At 50.2% G+C, this 24,878-nt stretch overlaps 1 protein-coding gene across 1 annotated transcript in view; it reads left to right on the top strand.

The window, feature by feature from the left end:
• Window positions 1–24,878, top strand: part of LOC138261005 (chemokine-like protein TAFA-1) — a 232,744-nt gene that overhangs the window by 177,612 nt on the left and 30,254 nt on the right. Inside the window, exon 3 of the mRNA XM_069209596.1 lies at window positions 759–899. Within this exon, the coding sequence (XP_069065697.1) occupies window positions 759–899 (141 nt within the window). The remainder of the gene's footprint in view (window positions 1–758; window positions 900–24,878) is intronic.

Below are 24,878 nucleotides of genomic sequence, written 5' to 3'. Positions count from 1 at the left end.
TTGAACCCGCCTCTGACAGCAAAGGTGCTTCTGTCGCCCTAAACTTAGCCCCGCTGAGCTATTCAGCAGGGATTATGTGCCTAATGTCTGGGTATTTACAATCACGCTGTGTTTGTCAGAACAGGGTCCATTCAGGCCCTATGCTGTCAATCACATTTACACACTCGTGTGCTTTTGTGTAAACACAGGAATTGAGGCAGCCCAGCTGTGACAACTAAGAAAGCCATGGGAGGAAAGTTTAAAATGGCTTTGATCCCACCTGAGTCTCTTGAACGAGGGTTTGCTTATGTATGTGTGTTTGCCTGCTGGTAAGTGTGTGTCTTTGTGTGAGAGAAAAGCGAATGAAAGAGAGAGAATCGGGGCACTTTAAGGAGGACTGTGTGGAATGCTTTGAGTGTGCGCCTCTGCTTGTTTCTTTCTGTGTGTGCACGTTCAAGAATATATAGTATTGTGCAAAACAACAGCAAATATGTTTGCCAGTAAGATAAATAGCATTGTGTTTCGCTTACATTTCGTTTAACGAGTTAACTTGTTTTGTTTGTTCAAACACATTTCTCATGGGCCTTGACATGTGCTGCAACTGGTATATAAGTCAAAGTATCCCATGTCTTGCTCTTAGCCCCGCCCCTAGCCCCACCCACCACACTACTAGTATATGTTAATGAGTACCTGCACTTATTTTTTCCCATTTAAAGCACTGGTCCACATGGTGTAGTTTCTCATACTTAAGCTCCCTCCTGTTTTCTCATCCGCTCCAGGCGGGGGCACCTGTGAGGTGATTGCGGCCCACCGATGCTGCAACCGAAACCGCATCGAGGAAAGGTCGCAAACAGTGAAGTGCTCCTGCCTGCCGGGGAAGGTCGCAGGAACAACACGAGCAAAGCCCTCGTGTGTGGACGGTGAGTGAAGAAGTCCCCTGCCTCTGAGTGACCCATCTTTTAATAAACACGTTGTAATATTCCTACCCAAGCCCCCAACACAGTACAAGCGTATGCTTTATTTCAGCCACAGTTTGCATCTGATTAACTTGTGATCGTGGTTGTGTCGCTAAATCTAACGGGCATTTTTTCAGTGGTTTTTGGGTTCCTATCCCATCTATCTAGTTAACGTGTTTTTTTTTTGTTTTGATATTTTTGGTTCTTTTATTTCTTTGAAATAGTTTGTGAACCAGGTCTATTTGCAATCAGTTTAATGGGGTTTTTGGTTGGTGAAGTTATACTGAGCTTTCACGTACTGGTGGTTATAATAGGAATGTACATGAACTACCTCGGCAGTCCAGAGGCATTTTATACCAACTTTGTTGTGTAATAAGGTCGAGGGGGTTTCCTACGATTAGTAGGGCATACTAATGATAATGTGCTGTGATGTATGTGTGACAGGCAGAGGGTTGGCTGTCTCGTACTTTACAGATTATTTTATTTTGGATTTTATGTATATGTTTTATCGGTCCCTTTGTTAGCCAATACTATATGTCTTCGGGAATGTAACAAGTGTGGCCTACCCCGGGGCTCTCATTTCTTGCACTGTATAGGAAGACATCGTAAAGAGATAGAGGGGTTGAGACTAATGTCTTCTCATAAGAAGTTAAATCCTCTACTGATGCACTTTATGTATCTATAGTACTGTTTGAGAAAGATCATGGAATTTATGCTCGACGGGGAGTATTGTGAATGAATTCATTTTTCTACAGATGATGTAGTGCTTTATTCTTGTTTTATATAGGAATTGTATTTCAATTTTGTCGTATGTAATTTTAAATATTATCCATACATGTGCACCTCTTCGGAGTTCCAACTCATGAAGTAAATAAAATTGAGTTGGTTGGTGAACCCTCAGTGATGGTGACCACTAGACGAGCGGGTGGTGCGTGAGCCCTACATGGTCACAAGTAGTTTTAGGTCGTGACCTGGAGCAGGTCTCATTTGAGGTTTGTCTGAGACGTCATCAGCTTCTTTTCACAAACCACAAGGCCTTGGTTCACGAGTCCAGCACAGTTTCCTTACAGAATTTCTTTGGGATTAGGATTATTTTCCACCCCACTGGGGTCTGCTTTCTTTAACGCTGGGGTATCCATTGACCCAGTAACCAGCTTGCCCCTACAGGGATCTGCGTGTAACCAGCAGGTCAATGGTTGTGTCCTACATTTTGCGTTATATGTGCCAAATTTCCAAAGTTTAACACACAAACTACATAATCTGTGAGTAATCTGCAGGTCAAATCGATGAGCCAGGCAGCCTGGGCCAGGGTGCCGACTGATGCTTTTTCCAGCGGTGCCCCCTGCCAGCGGCAGCCGCTGCAAAGCTTTAAAAACAATGTTTATTATCATTTTATTTTTTTAGGGACAGGGCCATGGGAGATGACAGGTAGGGGAGGGTGAGCGGTGTGCACTTCCCTCATTGCGTTTGTGAGCCGTCTCAGGACGACCAAACACACATGCGCACTGAGCTGTCTCCAACCCGAGCTGCGCTGCTGGGTTGCAGACAGAAGGCACAGGCTCCCCGTCTGCCTGGGAGCACAAAGCCAGGGTGCCCAGTCCAATCCTGATGCTGCTCTCATGCTGCCAGCAGGATTAGCCTGATTTAGAATTCTTTGCAAACCTCCTGGGCTGACTCACTTGCCCACCTTCCCAAGCTCATACTGAGCTCCTGTGTGTAGGGGCGGACTTCCTCTGCACCAGGAAGTGACGTCCAAGTGAGGCGGAAGTCCGAACATTCCATCGGCCAGCTGTGCAGTAGGAGCCAGAGTTGTTCCAGCACAGGGCACCGGTCAAGGGATATCAAAACACTTTTAAAATGTCCTTGAAAAAAAACATTATTTTTGCACCCAGGTCCCTCAAACCAGTGCTTAGGTATTCCTCCACTCTGCAAACCGGCCCATCCTCGCCCACATCCAGGTCTTCATTTTTAAATTTGCGCCAGTTTATCCTCGTTTCTCTCTTGTTAAATGTAAATTTAGCAAAGGAAATTTTATCAGCTAGTGACACCTTGGTATAAATGAAGGTGGACGCTGTACTGTTGTTCAGCCACAAGTCGGAGTCACCTGCCTCACTGGAGGCGCCGGGAACCTCCGTGGGCTATCACAGGCGTGGGGATGGAACCCAATGAGACACTGACTCAGCGAGGGATTATCAGTCGTTCCAAGCCCTGAGGGTGAGTCTTCACTGGCCCCACCTCTCCAGGTCTCAGCCTTTATTACTTTTACACATGTGACCTCCGGGCTAAACAACAGGGATAGGATCACAGATGATGCTGGCTGTCCACCCCTGCGGATGATACCTCCTTTCCCGCGCACTCCTTACATCACGAGTGCAAACATTATATTCCTCTCTTGTTTTAGAACAATTGCAAATAACCCAGAACATACTCATAACCATCTTCCTCATATTCTAGTCCAGGGGACTCACTGGTGCATCAGGTAGTCCTTTTGCTGCGTGGAGGGGACCAGATTGGCCCGCAGGAGGTATCGGGTCCACTTGCTTCTCCCATCGGGCAGGGTGGGGGCCACTTCCGGATCCCTATCTGCTGAGCTGTTCTGGCTGTTTTGGGGGCTGACTCGCCTCACACTCAACCTCTCTCGACTCTGGCGACGTGTCAGGCGGGGACCCGGCTCGTGAGACGTAATCTCCGCCTTCTTTGACAGGTGCCTCTGTGTCTGTCCCAGTGCACAGGACTGCAGGCGAGTGAAACTTTTTAAAGTGAAAAATATTTCTCGATACCACTTCATCCCCGCATCGAGCGGTCACTCTGGTGCCATGCAGGTGCGTGATTATCAATGGGGATTTCTCAAACGACAGACGAAACCTGCTGCATGGACAGCGGTCATTGAGGAGTACATGGTCCCCCAATCGGAGCATAGAGGGTCATGCTCTGTGGTGATAGCAGGCGCGGGATATTGGATTGTTGGTGTTTTTTTTGCGAGGACTCTTTGGTCATCCAGTGGAGCAGGGGTCCACCTTGGATGTGGAATGGAGTCTTGTACCACTCGGCCCATTAGAAGGTCTCCTGGGGCTTGTCCAGTGGTGGAATGAGGCATCTGGCGGTACTCCCTCAAAAATGCATAGATGGCACAATCGTAGGGTTGTTGGTTGACATGTGCGAACATGAATTACCTTGTTTAGCATCCTCATGAAACGTTCTGCTTCCCCTTTGGCTTGTGGCCACTTCGGGGTGGTCCACTCAGCCATCTTGTGACTTTGAAATGGCGGGTCATTGTCGGTTCACAGTTCTCTGAGCAGTCCGTGTGTGGCCATTATCTTTTCCAGCTTGGGCAGCACTTCATGAGCCATGGTGACAATATGACTTCTACTTCTTGGTAATTGGAATAGTCATCGATGACTACCATTGTCTATCTCCCATCAGGCTCAGATCCAAGGCTGCTGTGACCCCTTTCAGTAATTACGAGCACCGGGGCTGATGCCGCACCAGTGACTTGACACCAGATGCAGGACCTCACCAGGGCTCCTACCTGCTCATCCATAAGCGGGAACCATACCTTCGTGCGCAGGATGGTCTTGGTCTTGACCATTTCTTAGTCGCCGGCTTAGGTGAGTTGTCTCACCTGGTCATTGAGGCAGGTTGGGATGACAAGTCTGTGTCCTTGAAGCAGGCGTCCTTCCGGGTCAACGACTAACTCTTCTCAAACATGGTACAGCCTGTCCATGACGTGTCATGCCTCAGGTGTTTTCAGGATCCATTTCTCTTTAAACCGGTGCCACTGATTCTTTCTCACATCTTCCAAGGCCTGTTGTAGACATTCGTCTTGGGTTGTGCCTTGTTTCATTTGGTCCGTGGAGATGGGCAGGGGACGGGACTGGTCTGCCACGTACTGGACGTACTCCTCTGTCTCTTGGGAGTCCTCTTCCTCACCAGGAGTTGCGGCCATGGGGTGCCTTGACAGATAGTCTGTCGGGTTGGTGGAACCAAGCCGGTACTCCACCTGACAGTCATATTCTTGTAGCTGCAGCATCCATTTTTCTAGTCTCGATGGTGGGTTTGACGCAGTCCCTCAGAGGGATGAGGGGTTTGTCGTCTGTAGTGATCATGAACGGCTGTCAATAAACGTACAGGTGGAAATTCCAGCACCCCCAGTGGACAGCGATGGCCTCCTTCTCAATCTGAGAGTATTGTTGTTCCGTGTAAGTGAGGGATCGACTCACAAAGGCCACTGGGACCTAGTCTCCTCCTACTGGTCACTGCATCAGGACCGCCCCTAGTCCTTTTGGTGCAGCATCAACAGCAATGGTGGTCCTTTTCCGAGGGTCATAGTACATAAGGGTGGTGTCAGCAGATAAGGCCTCTTTGGTTGCTTGAAATGCTCTCTCTTGTGCCCCCCCCCCCAGTGCCAGGGCGTGGAGGACTTTGTGAGGTCCCGGAGAGGTTGCATCAGTGTGGTCAGATCATGGATGAATCTGCCACAGTAGTTCCCCATCCCTAGAAAACTGCGGATCTTCGGATACGCTGGTGGAGGAGGCAGCTTCTTTGATGTTGCATACTTTTTCAGGGTCCGGGGCTCTTCCTTCTGATGAAAATGTATATCCGAAGAAGCTGATCCATTGGGTTAGGAATTTGCACTTGCCCTGGTGGAAGGTGAGGCCAGAGTCTCTGATTCTTTGGAGAACTCCTCTGAGTCGTCTATTGTGTCCTGGGATGGACTTCGCATATATTAGGATGTCATCAATGACATTTATTACACCAGGTACGCCTCCTAGAATCTCTCGGATGGTATTTTGGAGCACTGAAGATGCCAAAATTCAGTCTGGGATATCTCCGGAGGCCAACATGGGTCGAAAAGGTGGTTATGTACCACGATTCCTCTGCCATGGTCAGCGGGTGGAATCCTGATCATAGGTCAACCTCGGAGAACCAACAAGGTCCACTTAGCTCCACTAGTAGGTTGTCACAGTGGGGTTGAGGTGTTGTTCCCTTTTGATTGCCCCATTGGGCAGCCACATGTCCACACATATGTGCATTTCCAATGGTTGCTTTGGTTTTCTAGTTACCACAATCGGGGACACCCACGGTGTGGGTCCAGATACTTTTTCAATGATTCCTTCCATGTCTAGCTTTTCCAGCTCTCTCCACTTGAGGCCTCAAGTGGAATGCAATCCTCTGGTGTCTCAGCGCTACCGGTTTCACCGTCAGGTCAATGTGTAGTGTTATTTCCTTTTCTTTTAGGCATCCGATTCCTTTGAACATCTCAGGGAATTTGTCTATGATGTGGGTCACTCCTTCCTGCAGTACCCGAAAGGCCAAGGTGACGATCTTCAGGGCTTCTGCCATTCCGCACCTTAGCAGCATGCCATTGTCCTCTTCCGTGACAAAGATGACCTAGGTGTAGGACTCTGTCCCATGTGTGATGGTTCAATGGCCAGCGGTTGGCGTTGTCCGTATTCAAAGACTCTGATCTGCGTTTTCTGGAGGCGCGGTGGTGGTTGTAACTTCTGGTACATTTCTTTGGATAGTAAGTTGATGGATGTCCCAGTGTCTACTGTGGCAAGTAGTGGATGGGTGCCCACACATACTTGACACTGGGGAAGGTGATGTTGAGTTTGTGTTGCTATCCCCACGGTGAACACAGCGTGGACCATGTGCTCAGCCTCTTCATCATCATCCCTGTCACTGTGAGGATCTGTTAGAGTGCTGACGGTGGCTCGGGTTGGCCCTTTTTTTCTGGAGTGGGGTACTTTTGCAAAGGGGTTGCCCTTGCCACAGGCTGCGCATCTCTTTTCTTTCGGTGGGCAGTGAGCAGGGCTACCGCAGAATCCACATGACTTTGGTGATGGTCCTTTCCCCAGGGGTTTCCTTGGAGGGGGGTTGATGTGACCGCATTAACAGGTTCTGTCTTTATGGTCTTTTGTAGAGCAGCCTCCACGTGAGATGCTCGAGCTTTGGAGAACTTTGTTTCTACCCATCATTAGGATGTCTGCTATGGATTTTCCAGGTTCTTCCAGGATGAGCTCTCTTAGCTTTGCCAACATGCAGCCCTGAATGATTTGGCCCCGGATTTCTTCTCCTTCATTGGTGAAGCCACATGTGCTTGCCAGCTCTTTGAGTCTAGTGTAAAATATGTTGACGGATCTGTTCTCTTGTTGTCTGGCTTGCCTGAAGATGGATCACTCATAGTCTCTATTGACCATGGATGGGATCTGTTCTCTTGTTGTCTGGCTTGCCTGAAGATGGATCACTCATAGTCTCTATTGACCATGGATGGGATCTGTTCTCTTGTTGTCTGGCTTGCCTGAAGATGGATCACTCATAGTCTCTATTGACCATGGGTGTAAAGTATTCATTGAGTGATGTTAAGAGGGTCACATGTGTTTTTGGGGTCGCTTCTGGTAGCGCCTTGGCTAGTCGGTGTAACTCTTTGCCTTCCAGGTGAAGGATCATGGCACGTTTCCTCTCGTCTTCTATCTTCTTAGCATCAAAGAAGAGGCTCACCCGTTCTATTCAGTCTTTCCATCTGGACGCTTGTGTGGATGGGGCGCTTTCTATGATGAATGGTTCTATGGGAGGTAGGTTGAACTCTTTGGTTTCGCTTTGGGTGATGTGTGTCACGTTGTATTAGGTGGGCAGTCTTCGGTTCCTCTGTTTCCCTTTCTGTGTCGTTCTTGTGCAGACGTGATACCAGGGGTCACCTTTCTTTTGTTTTGTTAGTCATTTGCTACCTGGTAGGCTGGTGTGGTGCTTGTGTAGGGGGTTGGGCGCTCCTACCCCTGCTGCTGGGCCTGTACAGATGCACTGTGAGTGGGAAGGCTTATGACTGTCTGAAGAGTGGTGTCTCTTTTGCCTTGTGCTAGGGTGTGGTGTTGGCTCATGCCGCGTGGGAGGCTGTGCAGTCCTGGGGGAGTGTCTGTGGGGGAGGATGATGGAATATCACCTCTCCTCTCAGTTGCCTCGGAGGCAGGGCCCAAGGTCCTTCTTCCGGTTGCTCCCTTTACAGTTGCACGGTGCCAATGAGAGTGCATCTCTGGCAGCGTGCTGACCCCGCTGTGTGGTTTCATTGCTGAGGGTGTGGCCTGCCCTGTGCAAACACCCTGTTCCTTTGTGGCGCATACAACTGTAGTGAACGAGCGCCCTGGAATGTGAAGTCACCACCCGCCCTCGTCGCCAGTTTGTACTGTTGTTGGGCCACACGGCGGAGTCACCCACCTCACTGGAGGTGTCGGGAACCTACGTGTGCAATCTCAGGCTGGGGCCAGGGCCCAATGAGACGTGGACTCTGCAAGGACTTATCAGTCTTTCCGAGCTGTGAGTCTTCACTCCACCTCTCGGGGTCTCATCCTTTATTACTTTTACACACATGACCCTAGGCTAAACCACGGGGCCAGGATTACAGGTGAGGCAGGCTGCAAACCCCTACGAATGACAACCTATCGGCACCTCCTTCCCTGTGCACTCGTTACATCACGAGTGTGACATTGCAGACGCCAGGGGCCTTGGCGCCACCTTTGAAAAACCCGGGACAGGCATGGCAATGAAGGAAGTTAGGGGAGTTAAGAGACTTAATTGGCACACGGGACTTCCTGTCATTCCAGAAGCCTGACAGCTTAACACGGACTGTCTCGCGCCCCACCCACACCGCATGGAGGATAGGACATGCCATCTGCACCTGCATATTAAAATCTGTCAGGCTTGGGCACCCTGGCAACTTTGCTAATCTATTTTTCACACATTGTACAAGGAACTGTCCCTGAGTGCCAATCAAAACCAACAAAGGTCCCGTGGAGGAGCTATACTGGAGGCACTATTTGCTACTAAACTTTATTTCTGCTCTCGGAAAAGTGTGCTGAAGCAGGTCAAAGGTCACTCAATTAGGCCACACTTCAGTGCACAGCACCTCCCTCTTAAGCATTCAGAATACTCCCTCTTCCAAGAGAGATGAAGACAATGCAATCTAAGCCCTTCTGCCTCTGTTTGTTGAACTATGTATGATATGTATTAAGGCCCAGATTTAAGAGGCCCTAGCACCTCCTTGCGCCACATTAGCATAATTTTTTTAACGCAAAGGTGGCCCAAACGAGGCCAAAAACGTAGCGCCACATTTATAAAATGGTGCAATGCAATAATTGTATTACTTTGCAACCCCTTGCACCACATTATGCCCACGCCAGGCATAATGTATGCAAGGGGGGTGTGTTCCCCTGTTAGGGGGGGGGGGGGGCAAAAAAATGACGCAAAGAAATCTAAAAGATTTATTTGCGCCATTTTTTGCGGGTACTTTTAACGCCTGCTCAAAGCAGGCGTTAAAAGGGGGCACACCATTGGTGACAATGGGCCCCTATGTACTGTTCAGGATTAGCGGCAACATTTTGGTGCTATCTCTGAACAGTACATCAATAGCGGCAAAACTCTTGACGCTATCGCCCCGTACCCTGCACCACGGTGTGATGTATTTTATATACCGGGCTCACAGGGTAGCGGAAGAAGGGCGCTAAGTGCAGCGCCACTTTTCTTAAATCAGGCCCTAAATGGTTTGTATATGCTTTTTTTTACATGTTTTATCTATTTTATCTGTTCTGTTTTATTGTTTTGGTTTTATGTTTTGTACGTTTTGTTGTATTTTTCTCTGTTTTGTGTTATTAGCCTTATATAATTTGTTTTATTTGTTTTCTATGTTTAGCTTTAGTTCTGTTTTTATGCATTCGTATATGTTTTCTGCATTTAGTTGTATATGTTTTGTTTTATATATTTTATCTACTTCTTTCTTATGTTGTTGTATTGTGTTATACTTTTTATTCTGATTTCTTATGTCAGTACTGAGTGACAATTGCTACTGAGTGACAGCTGCATTGTTTCCAAGAAACCTGGAGCAGAGTCCTAGCACGGGGAGCTTCACTTATGGGACAGGGAAGCACCAAATTATCCTGCAGGGAGGACCAAGTTATGCGGCAAGAAAAGACAAATTATGCTGCGTTCTTCAGCACATCTTGTGATAGTATTGCTTCATAAATGTGTCATTGTTACGTATGGTAATACTGTCTGTACAAAGACTTCACCTCATTACTACCAGTTTATCATCTAAATATACAATAGGCAACTGAAAGATCACCTGTCAACCTATGTGAAGGGCTAAAACATGTTTTGGTTAAAATCTGTAGATTATGCATCAGATAATGGATTATGTGGCAGATGCGGCAATTCCAAGATTATGCAGAAATCACTGCAGCCCAGATCCACATAATTCCAGCAGCCCTGAATATACTGTCTCTTTTCTTCCCCATAGCATTCGTGCCATTGAGGCATCTGCCTCCCACCAGGGAGAAGCCCTTTGTTTTCCCAACTCCTTTTAGAGTTTAATGGACTCACTCTGAATACCTCTGCCCTGCGCGAGAGGCCTGTAGGAGTAAAGGAAGCAACCAGCCAAACCCTGAACCTTCTTCAAGCCCTAACCACGGCATAGGCAGGAACTATAGAAGAAAGAGAAAAGAGGATTAATGAACATTGCTACATGTCTTCTAGGCACTACCCCTCCCTGTCCCTTGCTTGTACAATTCATTATTTATTTGGAAGTTTTATAGTGTGATGTGTGTAATCTTTTACTTCATACAAAGCGCATAGTGAGAAATTACATATGGTGTAAGCAGAAAACGGAAGCCGTGCATGGTGAGTCCAGGCTGATGGGGTGGGAGACCACTCTGGAAGTTGCAACCCTACTGATGTAGGTAATCCGATAAAGTGTGAGGGCCTGATTTGGAACGTGGCAGACGGGTTACTCCGTTACAATGGTGATGGATATCCCATCCACCAAAATCCAAATCCTATTATACTCAGTGGGATTTAGATTTCAGTGGACATGATATTCGTCACCGTTGTGATGGAGTAACCCGTCCGCCGAGTTCTAACTCAGGCCCTGAGTCCAGATATTTCAGTGTTCAGGAGTTTGCTGAAGTGAGGGTGACTGGGTTAAAATCTCAGGGGGGGGCTCAGGGCATTTTCAGTCTGAGGCCTGTCCTCTCAGAGATCTTCCTCCATGTTTCATACACTTCGGTGAACCTTAATGAAGTAGGTTTGCAGCCAATGAGCAGCGGCTTCTTGCTATGTTGTGGTGTGGAGCTCATTTCTGCAGGTATTTTCGGCCTTTACCCAGAAGGTTTTGTGGAAAGTACAAAAACTTTTTAATGTAATCCTGGCTCCGACTGGAGGCCAGTGGAGAGTTTCAGAGCAGGCTTGAGGTGATCCTGTTTTCAGAGGTGAAGATACACCTGGGCAGCAGCTTTGTACTCTGGTAATGGCTGTTTTCAGGAGGCCAGTGTAGATGATGTTTCAGGAGTCCAGGAAGGCCACGGTGCGGGCTCTGGTCAGCTTCAGCTGTGGCTAGCTTGAAGAAGTGGGAAAACTGAACAGAGTTAGAAGACCTGGAGCCTGGGCCCCTTAACCAATGAATGAATTGTAGACTGAAAGACAACACAAGGCCAATGAGCATCCTCACACTTCTAGCTTTTCGGGCAGTGAGAGGAAGAGTCTCATGTCCCAGGGTTGATGGAGGAACAATGAGACAGGCTCACTTTGTCCCATTACATTGATCTCGGTCTTCTCAGGATCTTTCACTTTCCCCGAAGTAACAGACTCCATGGACCAATGCACAGGGAATTGGGAAGTAGACGGGATCTCCTAGTTTCCGAGCATGCCCCCAACCTTCAGCAAGGTCTTCGCCACAGCTTCATAACAGCATCGTCCCTTGCATGAGCCAAAATGAGGTTCCTGCAGCTGCGGTTAAGACTATCCAGAATGTGGGAAGGAAGGTGCCCGGTGAAAAACTCTTACCGGAGCAATAGGCACTGAATAATAAATCAAAGACTGAAACTCCTCTTGAGAGTGAAGCAAGGATGAAGACTCTTTATGGAAAGGAGAGCAGTGATGCAGCTTCAGTAATGGAACCAGGACCATGAGGTCCTCATCCATCTCTCCTTCCTTCAGCAAATTACATCATCATTTAGACTTAGAAGGGAATCAGCATAAAGAAGAAACAACCAGAAGCACGGGTGCCTGCAGGGGTCCACACGTGCCTTAACCTAAACAAGCCAGTGTGGAAGAAGCCACATCACTGTGCCATCCCTGCAGAGGTGGGAGCATGACTTCAAGACATCCACATCTAACCAAAGACATGTTGCACGTTACCACCAACATTGCCCAACTTCCAAGCAGAAGCAGATGTGGAAACACCAAATCCAAGGGACCCACAGGCATAATAAAGACTTTTAAGAACCAATCTATGTAGTACTAGGTAATTTCTTAAAAATCAAAATCATAGTGGGTCGGAATACAACATACCACATAAATGTGCAATCTTCTTCTGTGTTCTTCTGTGTTCTTCTGTTCTTCTGTTCTTCCCTTCTGTTCTTCTGTGTTCTTCCGGTCTTCTGTGTTCTTCTTCTCTGTTCTTCTCTGTGCTTCTGTGTTCTTCTTCTCGGTTCTTCTGTGTTCTTCTGTGTTCTTCTGTGTTCTTCTGTGTTCTTCTGTGTTCTTCTGTGTTCTTCTCTGTTCTTCTGTGTTCTTCTCTGTTCTTCTCTGTTCTTCTGCTCTTCCGATCTTCTGTGCTTCTGTCTTCTGTTCTTCTGTCTTCTGCTCTTCTGCTCTTCTGTCTTCTGTTCTTCTGTCTTCTGTTCTCCTGTCTTCTGTTCTCCTGTCTTCGGCTCTTCTACCTCCTCCGTCTTCTTCCCCCGAGCCTGCCCTCCTGCTCCTTCCTCATCCCCCTCCCTCACTCGCCTCCCCCTCTCTCACCCCTAGCTAACCCGTTCGCTATCTACCTCCCTCACTCCTCCTATCTTCCTATCTCTCTAGCTCCCTATCTCACTATCTAACTCCCCCACTCTCCACCTCCTCCTACCTACCTATCTGTCTATCTATCTATTTCCCTATCTATCGACTTCTCTATCTATTTTCTCTATCTATTTCTCTATCTCTCCCCCCCTCCCGCCACCCCCTCTACTACCTATCTCCCTATCCTCTCACTCTACCTCTCTCCCTCACCCACCTCTACAACCCCCCCTCCCCTATCTTCACAACCCTACTCCTATCTCTCTCCCTAATCTCCAAACCTCCTAACACTCACCCTCCTCCACCCTAAACCCCCTCCCCCAGCTCCTCTCACTCTACCTGTCCCCCCCCCCCCTCGCGCTTTCCCGCCGCGACCTCCTGCACGCCCCCGCCCCCCAGCTCCCATTCGCCCCCAGCTGACCCCTCCCCCCCCCTCCTACCTCTTATGGCGGCCGCTGCGCGACAGTGGTAGCGACCCTTGACCCAAGGGTAGGTCGCTCCCCCTGCCGCTGCAGCTCCTCCAAGTTCCCGAGTTCCTGTGTTCCTGAGACCCACCTAACTGTAAGTACCCCCCTCCTCCCAGCCCCTCGCCCTGCCCCGCGCCACTCACCTTCTCTTCTGCTCCTGCTTCTTTTCCTCCTCTCTGTCTTTCCCTCCTCGCTCCCCCTCTGCAATCTTCTTCTGTGTTCTTCTGTTCTTCTGTTCTTCCATTCTGTTCTTCTGTGTTCTTCCGGTCTTCTGTGTTCTTCTTCTCTGTTCTTCTCTGTGCTTCTGTGTTCTTCTTCTCGGTTCTTCTGTGTTCTTCTGTGTTCTTCTGTGTTCTTCTGTGTTCTTCTCTGTTCTTCTCTGTTCTTCTGTGTTCTTCTCTGTTCTTCTCTGTTCTTCTCTGTTCTTCTGCTCTTCCGATCTTCTGTGCTTCTGTCTTCTGTTCTTCTGTCTTCTGCTCTTCTGCTCTTCTGTCTTCTGTTCTTCTGTCTTCTGTTCTCCTGTCTTCTGTTCTCCTGTCTTCGGCTCTTCTACCTCCTCCGTCTTCTTCCCCCGAGCCTGCCCTCCTGCTCCTTCCTCATCCCCCTCCCTCACTCGCCTCCCCCTCTCTCACCCCTAGCTAACCCGTTCGCTATCTACCTCCCTCACTCCTCCTATCTTCCTATCTCTCTAGCTCCCTATCTCACTATCTAACTCCCCCACTCTCCACCTCCTCCTACCTACCTATCTGTCTATCTATCTATTTCCCTATCTATCGACTTCTCTATCTATTTTCTCTATCTATTTCTCTATCTCTCCCCCCCTCCCGCCACCCCCTCTACTACCTATCTCCCTATCCTCTCACTCTACCTCTCTCCCTCACCCACCTCTACAACCCCCCCTCCCCTATCTTCACAACCCTACTCCTATCTCTCTCCCTAATCTCCAAACCTCCTAACACTCACCCTCCTCCACCCTAAACCCCCTCCCCCAGCTCCTCTCACTCTACCTGTCCCCCCCCCTCCCTCGCGCTTTCCCGCCGCGACCTCCTGCACGCCCCCGCCCCCCAGCTCCCATTCGCCCCCAGCTGACCCCTCCCCCCCCCTCCTACCTCTTATGGCGGCCGCTGCGCGACAGTGGTAGCGACCCTTGACCCAAGGGTAGGTCGCTCCCCCTGCCGCTGCAGCTCCTCCAAGTTCCCGAGTTCCTGTGTTCCTGAGACCCACCTAACTGTAAGTACCCCCCTCCTCCCAGCCCCTCGCCCTGCCCCGCGCCACTCACCTTCTCTTCTGCTCCTGCTTCTTTTCCTCCTCTCTGTCTCTCCCTCCTCGCTCCCCCTCTGCAATCTTCTTCTGTGTTCTTCTGTTCTTCTGTTCTTCCCTTCTGTTCTTCTGTGTTCTTCCGGTCTTCTGTGTTCTTCTTCTCTGTTCTTCTCTGTGCTTCTGTGTTCTTCTTCTCGGTTCTTCTGTGTTCTTCTGTGTTCTTCTGTGTTCTTCTGTGTTCTTCTGTGTTCTTCTCTGTTCTTCTCTGTTCTTCTCTGTTCTTCTGCTCTTCCGATCTTCTGTGCTTCTGTCTTCTGCTCTTCTGTCTTCTGTTCTTCTGTCTTCTGTTCTCCTGTCTTCTGTTCTCCTGTCTTCGGCTCTTCTACCTCCTCCGTCTTCTTCCCCCGAGCCTGCCCTCCTGCTCCTTCCTCATCCCCCTCCCTCACTCGCCTCCCCCTCTCTCACCCCCAGCTAACCCGTTCGCTATCTACCTCCCTCACTCCTCCTATCTTCCTATCTCTCTAGCTCCCTATCTCACTATCTAACTCCCCCACTCTCCACCTCCTCCTACCTACCTATCTGTCTATCTATCTATTTCCCTATCTATCGACTTCTCTATCTATTTTCTCTATCTATTTCTCTATCTCTCCCCCCCTCCCGCCACCCCCTCTACTACCTATCTCCCTATCCTCTCACTCTACCTCTCTCCCTCACCCACCTCTACAACCCCCCCTCCCCTATCTTCACAACCCTACTCCTATCTCTCTCCCTAATCTCCAAACCTCCTAACACTCACCCTCCTCCACCCTAAACCCCCTCCCCCAGCTCCTCTCACTCTACCTGTCCCCCCCCCTCCCTCGCGCTTTCCCGCCGCGACCTCCTGCACGCCCCCGCCCCCCAGCTCCCATTCGCCCCCAGCTGACCCCTCCCCCCCCTCCTACCTCTTATGGCGGCCGCTGCGCGACTGCGCAGCGGGCGCGCGCAGCGGGCACGCCGCTGGCGTGCCGGAGGCGCGCCAGAGGCAAGCCCGTCTGCGCCCGTCCGCGCCTGGCCCGCGCCCAGCGCCACGACCCCTGGTCCCCAGCTCCCCCAAGCCCCGCTGATCCGCTACGACCCCACCACCCTCCACGCCCTCAACCCAGGGCGCTCCAAAACCTGCTTCCTAGCTCACCCCAAACGCACCCATGGACCCTTCGCCTGCAACTCCTGCAAACGCATCTTCCACCACGCAACTACCACGACCACAAGCCCACGCGCCATCAACCACCTCAAGTGCATCCTGGTCAACGCTCGTTCCGTCCACAAGCACGCCGTTGAACTTTGGGACCTCCTGGACTCCACAGCCCCGGACGTCGCCTTCATCACGGAGACATGGATGAACGCCTCCTCTGCTCCAGACATCGCTACCCGCCATCCCCGAAGGCTACAAGATCTCCAGAAAAGACCGCACCAACCAAGTAGGAGGAGGTGTCGCCATCATCTTCAAAGACTCCATCAGCGTCACCACCTCCACCGAAGACCCCCCCCTCGCCGCTGAACACCTGCATTTTCAGATTCGCACCGACCCAAGGACCACCCTCAGAGGATCCCTCGTCTACCGTCCTCCCGGACCTCGCGCCTCTTTCAGCGACGCCATCGCCGACTTCATCTCCCCGCACGCCCTCGCCTCACCGGACTACATCCTCCTAGGCGACCTCAACTTCCATCTGGAACAAAACAACGACCCCAACACCACCACCCTGCTCGACAACCTCGCCAACCTCGGCCTCAAACAACTGGTGAACACCGCCACCCACATCGCCGGACACACGCTCGACCCTATCTTCTCCGCCAGCAAACACGTCTTCTTCAGCCACACCTCTGCCCTGCACTGGACCGACCACAGCTGCGTCCACTTCACATTCCGACGCGAGACCTCCCACCTCCGCACTCAACCCATCCCTCGTCGACAGTGGAACAAGATCCCTGAAGAGCAACTCTTCTCCGCTCTCGCCGCCAACCAACCCACCCTCACCACCGACCCCAACGACGCAGCTCTCAACCTCACAAACTGGATCTCCAACTGCGCTGACAACCTTGCTCCCCTCAAACGCACGCATCGACAGACCAACACCAAAAAACCTCTCTGGTTCTCTGACACCCTCAAAGAATCAAAGAAAACTTGTCGTGCCCTTGAGAAGGCCTGGCGCAAGGACCACACCGCTGACAACATGACCGCCCTCAAGAACGCTACACGCGAACACCACCACCTGATCCGCACTGCCAAAAGGAACTTTTTCACCGACAGACTAGACAAAAACAGCCACAACAGCAGAGAACTCTTCAGCATCGTCAAAGAGTTCTCCAACCCCAGCGCCAGCGCCAACGCCGTCACGCCCTCACAGGATTTGTGCGAATCCCTCGCCACTTTCTTCCATCGCAAGATCAGCGACCTCCACGACAGCTTCGGACACCAGACCCAACCATACACCACTGAACCCGCTTCCCCGGACATCACCCTCAACAACTGGACCCACATCAACACGGAAGAAACCAAATCCATCATGAACTCTATCCACTCCGGCGCCCCTTCGGACCCCTGCCCGCACTTCATCTTTAACAAAGCCGACGACATCATCGCCCCGCACCTCCAGACCGTCATCAACTCTTCTTTTTCTTCTGCTACCTTCCCCGAATGCTGGAAGCACGCTGAAGTCAACGCCCTACTAAAGAAACCTACGGCTGACCCAAGCGACCTGAAAAACTTCCGCCCCATCTCTCTTCTACCTTTCCCAGCCAAGGTAATAGAAAAGACCGTCAACAAACAGCTGACCACCTTCCTGGAAGACAACAACCTGCTCGACCCTTCACAAACCGGATTCCGAACCAACCACAGCACGGAAACCGCCCTCATCTCAGTCACAGACGACATCAGAACCCTGATGGACAACGGTGAAACAGTCGCCCTCATTCTCCTCGACCTCTCGGCTGCCTTTGACACCGTCTGTCACCGCACCCTAATCACCCGCCTACGCTCCACCGGGATCCAAGGCCAGGCCCTGGACTGGATCGCCTCCTTCCTCGCTAACCGCTCCCAAAGAGTTTACCTCCCTCCGTTTCGCTCAGAACCCACCAAGATCATCTGCGGCGTACCTCAAGGCTCATCGCTCAGCCCGACACTCTTCAATGTCTACATGAGCCCCCTCGCCGACATCGTACGCAAGCACGACATCATCATCACCTCCTACGCCGACGACACCCAACTTGTACTCTCCCTCACCAAGGACCCCGCCAGCGCCAAGACCAACCTACAAGAGGGTATGAAGGACGTCGCAGATTGGATGAGGCTCAGCCGCCTAAAGCTGAACTCTGAAAAAACGGAAGTCCTCATCCTCGGCAACACCCCGTCCGCCTGGGACGACTCCTGGTGGCCCACGGCCCTCGGCACCGCACCGACCCCCGCAGACCACGCCCGCAACCTCGGCTTCATCTTGGACCCTCTTCTCACCATGACCAAGCAAGTCAACGCCGTGTCCTCCGCCTGCTTCCTCACTCTCCGCATGCTCCGCAAGATCTTCCGCTGGATCCCCGCCGACACCAGAAAAACCGTGACCCACGCCCTTGTCACGAGTCGCCTGGACTACGGCAACACCCTCTACGCTGGGACCACCGCCAAACTCCAAAACCGCCTGCAACGCATCCAAAACGCCTCGGCCCGCCTCATCCTCGACGTACCCCGCAACAGCCACATCTCCGCACACCTGAGACACCTGCATTGGCTCCCAGTCAGCAAAAGGATCACCTTCCGTCTTCTCACCCACGCACACAAAGCCCTCCACAACAAGGGACCGGAATACCTCAACAGACGCCTCAGCTTCTACGTCCCCACCCGCCCCCTCCGCTCCGCTGGCCTCGCACTTGCTGCCGTCCCTCGCACCCGCCGCTCCACGGCGGGTGGGAGATCTTTCTCCTTCCTGGCGGCCAAGACCTGGAACTCCCTCCCCACCAGCCTCAGGACCACCCAGGACCACTCCGCTTTCCGGAGACTCCTAAAGACTTGGCTGTTCGAGCAGCGATAACCCCCCCTTTCCCCCCTAGCGCCTTGAGACCCGCACGGGTGAGTAGCGCGCTTTACAAATGCTAATGATTTGATTTGATTTGATATATTAATGAAGTAGGTTGCAAATTGTGACTCACCATGATTGGATGCCATTACATGGGTGGTGGCTTGCTGGGGTCAGCAGACCACCATGCCTGTGATCTCATTTCAAGAAAAAAAAACTTTTCTTAATGCAGCCCATTTTCCTCAAAGGAACCCACGCTCTGTCTAAAAATGAAAGTTTTTTTTTTTTTTACAGCTTGCTGTGGTTCCGCGGGTAACTGCCCAGTCCCCCCAAAAAACTTTAAAAAAAAATATTCACAGAATTGAAGGGGCCCTTAAGGTACCCCTTCACTTTTACGAATTGGTTCCCAATCCAGCTTGGGGGTTGGTACATTTCATTGGTTTACAACCACTATTTATGTTCCAAACCATCGATACATATGAATAGGAATTGCTATTTATAAGGGATGTATACAACATGCCCCTTTCCAGGCAGCAATTCCTTATCCATTTCTAAACTCAGTCTTGGAGTCAGTAAAAAAGTTAGCAACTCCTAAAATGGACTTAGTACTTTGCTAAAAGCAGCTTTTCTGCTCCGAATCAAAGTATTGCAACAGAAAAACAGTTTTCTGGGTTTTGATACTGCCACTTTATGACTGGCCTTTGGTGTGGCGGAATTGTGTTTGTGGCTGAATAGTGACGGATTGGTGTGTGTGTGTCATAATATGGGGAACGGATATCTGCCGCTGCTACGGTAAGTTGGCGGCAGTCAGCGTGGCGGTAAGTGGGATTTACCGCCAATGTCATAACGAGGGCCTTAATGTCCATGTCACATAGTCCTGTTTTGAACGTGTCTATGACTGGCCTCTTCAAAATTATGAGAGCACTAGTGACAGGTTTGATGCCATCCTTTAGTGTTCTGATCATTGAGCCAACAGTGCCCAAATCTGCTTCTGGTGGCCACCTAATGCACATATACATCCTATGGGCAATGGGTACGTGTCTAGAACAAGGTGACATATAGCCTCCCCCTTCAAATCCACTACAACGAGCTGAGGCACATTTTGACACTCTACTGACTGCACATCTTCACAATCTGAGGGCCTCATCTACAAGGAAATGATGCCGTGTGACGCTGCAAGCCAGCTTGCTGCGCTGCGTCATTTTGAAAGTGCAAGGATGCGTCGTTTTTACAGAAATACTGCGCATCTCTGTACTTTCCTCAGCGCTGGTGCACAAACTGCTGCCTTGTGCCAACCAGGCACCAAGGTGCAAGGGTGCTTGCGTTACGGGGATTACTGTTTATGTGTAGGAAGGGACACCTTCTTGCACATAAACAATCATTAATGGTGTTTTCCACATTCTATGTGTGCTGTGGAATGTAGCACATATAGAAAGAGGATAGAACGGGGAGGGATAATGTTATTCCTGCCCATTGCACTACTTTAACGCTACCAGAGGTGGCGCAGGAATCTGCCGCATTCCCAGACTTGTATACCTGGGAATGTGTCAGATTCCTTTAGATTCTATGGGTGTTGCTGTGGGAGTGCCCACAGCAACACCCAGGGAACATACCTTTCAACACCCTGTTCAATGCATGGAAGGGGCCCATATTTACAAGGCCATGAAAATCCACACAAGGCGGCTCTGCATAGCCTTGTAAATATGGGCTCGCACACTGCGCCACATAAGTGTAAAAAAAATAATGACGCTCTTGTGGCGCAGTGTGCCGCAACGACCTTGTAAATTAGGCCCTGAATATTCATTAGGCCTTTGATGAAAACTCTAGAAGCATTTGAAAAGTCAGCTCTAGACCACCGAAAGCACTGCAGTGTCATGCTATTGGATGAGTGTGTGGTACACAAATGTAAAAAAACAAGGACAGTTCTGGGATATCCTGCTACACGCTGTTATAATGAAAAAGTGTTTCAATCTTTAATGAATGATTGGTTCTAAGTCAGTATTCATAAATGTTGAACTAAGGTCTTGGTTGAATATGTTGGGCGTACACCTATGAAGCTGCTTAAACTAGCACATTAGTGACTTGTGAACTGCAACACTTCAACGATTGAAGTTTTGCAGAAGCTTTGCTGCTCACAATTCATTGACTTGCTAAGTAAATCAATTAAAAAAATATATATTGGGGTGATGTAGTGCCTTAGTAAGCTGCTGACTGTGAATGCATGGGCTTGCCCAGATGTGGCCGCTGAGTTTGCTGTAACAGGGATTCAGAACTGCACCACTGATGATGGCCACCTAGGCTGAAACGTGTCTGTGGTCGCTTCTGTTTCCATTTAAATGGTGCTTGGCCTAGCAGTCGCCGTTGAAGAACCCATTTTTTGGTTGAGATCAAGGCTGATTATGCATATGCAACATGCCATGAGTAATCACCAGTGGCTGAGATTGATTCAAGCATTGTACCCATCACTTTTGTGCCTTCTAAGTGATATTCACTCTGGGCCCACTTCACTATGAATCAACCATTTAAGATTCTGGTTGTAAGGAGGGATTGAGCGCGAGCTGTAAAGCCCAGATGTTTGTGCTTGTGCTTCCAGGCCGAGAGGGTGCACAGGAAACCCTGCAGCCTCGGCTGTAAGGTTGGTACCTCAAGGTAATGTCTTAACTCCTGGAGCGGAGCCTGCGGGCCATGCCTACCTCCCCCTTGTTGATCCACAGCCCAGTGACTAGGCTGCACCATCACGTGCCACCCTCCTCCTCCAGGAGAGGTGAGAACATTTATCCACATCACCGCTCACACCCTACTGTCTGTGTGGGCATATTGGCAGGGCTTCCTGTGTCGCAGACATCCCTTGTGACCAATATCGTGTACCACGCGTTCGCACTCTATCCCACCGCTGACATCAAATGTGAGGGTGCTGTGCCCACCAAGCACCCAACCGTGCCTCGCTCATAAACATGCAGTATTGAATCAGAGCAGAAATCCTCTCGTCCTCAAACAAGAACTTCACCAGTGAGCAGAAGGCGTTGCGCTGGTGGAGATTATTTTAGCTTTCTGCTGTTTGTCCCTGTCAGTAGCTGACTGCATCAAACGTCCTCCTACCAGCAGTTTATACAATATCAGCCCCCTCACCCCGTCGGAACGGTTGGGCACCCAAATTCTACCCTCGCCAACAAAGCCGAAAACTTTAATCAAACAACTTCATTCACTTGTTATGTTTTAATATTTTGTATGATGCACTAATGACCAGAGAGGGTATCCAGGTGCTCGAGCAGGTGTGGTCCCCAAGGTGCTTATAGGAAGAGCTAAGTCTTCAGATTCTAGCGGAACTCAAGGGAGGAGTAAGCTTTGATGTGTAGAGGGAGGTTGTTCCATGTCTTGGGTGCGATGTAGGAGGACGAGAGAATTAGCTACTGCTGCAATGAAGAACGTCCTTACCAGCAGGGCATTGTATCTAGCCCTCTAGCACCTATCTCCACTGTAGAGCAATGCAGCTTTCAGGGCAGTGTGCCTGATCTGAAGATGTGTGATTCTACTCACAGCAGTATGAGTCTCTTCAGACTGGCATTCCTGTCTTAGTAGTATCTCTATCTACAGAGCAGTGTGTCTGTCTGCAGAGCAGTGGGTCTGTCTACAGAGCAGTGCCTCTCTCTTCAGAGCAATGTTCCTTTCTTCAGAGCAATGTTCCTTTCTTCAGAGCACTGCACCTTTCGTCTGTGCAGTGCACCTTTCGTCTGTGCAGCGCGCCTTATGTCAGAGCAGTGTGCCTTTCTTCAGAGCAGTGTGCCTTTCTTCAGAGCAGCGTGCCTTTCCTCAGAGCAGCGTGCCTTTCCTCAGAGCAGCGTGTCTTTCTTCAGAGCAATGTGCCTTGCTTCAGAGCAGTGCGCCTTATGTCAGAGCAGTGTGCCTTCCTTCAGAGCACTGCGCCTTATGTCAGAGCAATGTGCCTTTCCTCAGAGCAGCATGCCTTTCCTCAGAGCAGTGTGACTTTCTTCAGAGCAATGTGCCTTTCTTCAGAGCAGTGTGCCTTTCCTCAGACAAGTGTGCATTTCTTCAGAGCAGTGCGCCTTTCAGAGCAATGTGCCTTTCTTTAGAGAAGTGCACCTTTCCTCAGAGCAGTGTGCCTTTCTTTAGAGCAGTGTGCCTCTCCTCAGAGCAGTGTGCCTTCCTTCAGAGCAGTGTGCCTTCCTTCAGAGCAGTGTGCCTTCCTTCAGAGCAGTGCGCCTCTCCTCAGAGCAGTGTGCTGTTCTTCAGACTTGTGTACCTTTCCTCAGAGCAGTGCACCTTTCTTCAGAGCAGTGTGCCTCTCCTCAGAGCAGTGCACCTTTCCTCAGAGGAGTGTGCCTTCCTACAGAGCAGTGTGCCTCTCCTCAGAGCAGTGCACCTTTCTTCAGAGCAGTGGGCCTCTCCTCAGAGCAGTGCACCTTTCTTCAGAGCAGTGCGCCTTTCCCCAGAGCAGTGCGCCTTTCCCCAGAGCAGTGCGCCTTTCCCCAGAGCAGTGTGCCTTTCCTCAGAGCAGTGCGCCTTTCCCCAGAGCAGTGCGCCTTTCCCCAGAGCAGTGTGCCTTTCCTCAGAGCAGTGCGCCTTTCCCCAGAGCAGTGTGCCTTTCCCCAGAGCAGTGTGCCTTTCCTCAGAGCAGTGTGCCTTTCCTCAGAGCAGTGCACCTTATGTCAGAGCAATGTGCCTTTCTTTAGAGAAGTGCACCTTTCTTTAGAGAAGTGCACCTTTCTTCAGAGCAGTGTCCCCTTCCTTCAGAGCAGTGCACCTTTCTTCAGAGCAGTGCGCCTTTCCCCAGAGCAGTGCGCCTTTCCCCAGAGCAGTGTGCCTTTCCTCAGAGCAGTGTGCCTTTCCTCAGAGCAGTGCACCTTATGTCAGAGCAATGTGCCTTTCTTTAGAGAAGTGCACCTTTCTTCAGAGCAGTGCACCTCTCCTCAGAGCAGTTCACCTTTCCTCAGAGCAGTGCGCCTTTCTTTAGAGCAGTGTGCCTTTCTTTAGAGCAGTGTGCCTCTCCTCAGAGCAGTGCACCTTTCCTCAGAGGAGTGTGCCTTCCTTCAGAGCAGTGTGCCTCTCCTCAGAGCAGTGCACCTTTCTTCAGAGCAGTGTGCTGTTCTTCAGACTTGTGTACACATCTGCAGAGCAGTGTGCCTTTATTAAGGGAAATGTGTCTTTGTTCAGAGTAATGCTCCTTTCTCCAGGGCAATGTGCCTTTCTTCAGAGATGAGCACCTCTCTTCAGAGCAGTGGGCTTCTACTCAGAGCAGTCCCTGTTTCTTCAGAGTCGTGTACCTTACTTTTGAGCAATGTGCCTTCTTCAAAGCAATGTCCCTTTCTTCAGAGCAGAGTACCTTTCTTAAGAAGAGCGCCCTTCTATAGGCCATTAAGCCTCTCTTCAGAGCAGTGCCTGTTTCTTCAGTGCAGTGTGTCTTACTTCTAAGCAATGTGCCTCTCTTCAGAGCAGTGTTTCCAAACTCTGAAAATGTGTGACTGTGTTTAGAGCAATATGACTCTACAGCAGTGTGCCTGTTGTCAAAGCAGTTTTTTATCTGTCTCTATTTGTCTTCATAGCAAAATGAGTGGCTTCTAAAAACTATGACTGTTTTTAAGCAGTGTGATGCTCTTCAGAGCAGTTGCCTCTTTAGAGGAGGGTTTCAGTTTTGTGAACAGTGTGACTGTAGGAAGCTGGCTACCTATGCAGTGTACCAACTGTAGGGCTACACTATGCACACCAGAATCTGTTCTTCTGGTGTCAGGGGGCCACCTAAATACTCAACTTAGGGGTGTTTAGGGAGTGTAGAGTATTAGCCATTTTTCTACTTACCCTTGGGGTGACTACACCCTCTATGTGAGCACTTCCTGTGGGTAGTGGGCATAACTGGGTTCCAGAGTTCCTAGTTCCACAAAAATCAGGATGGTGGAACCCTTCCTCGAGTGTCCACTTCAGGTAGCCCACCATAGATGCATAGCTAGCCCAAAGGTGGAACGTGCTTACTGCCTAACTAATTTTCCCATCTGAATTTTAGATATTTTGACTCTTCTGGCCTTAGCTAGGAGACCCCTTGACTGATCGCTGCATATTACCAGGGCAGCTAGGGGCCATATCTGTTCTGCTTAAACAGTCTCAATCCAGCTAGAGAAAGCATCGGCGCTATCATTGGTCAAGAACACAAGTGGTCCACGGACTTAATCATTTTTGGTGCCAGATTTGTGCGCTGCCGTTGAGGCTCTTGGTAGAGAACAGGAGCAGCTCGCTAACTGTTTGGGCACCTTTCCCTGCCATACTGTTGCCTGCCTATCATCATTGAACAAAGGGCATTCCACCTTTGCTCTTCCGCCTAGAGACAAATGTTGAGTTTGGAC

The sequence above is a fragment of the Pleurodeles waltl genome, chromosome 10, assembly GCF_031143425.1.
Source record: "Pleurodeles waltl isolate 20211129_DDA chromosome 10, aPleWal1.hap1.20221129, whole genome shotgun sequence".
NCBI lineage: Eukaryota > Metazoa > Chordata > Amphibia > Caudata > Salamandridae > Pleurodeles > Pleurodeles waltl.
This window is presented reverse-complemented; position numbering and strand designations above follow the sequence as displayed.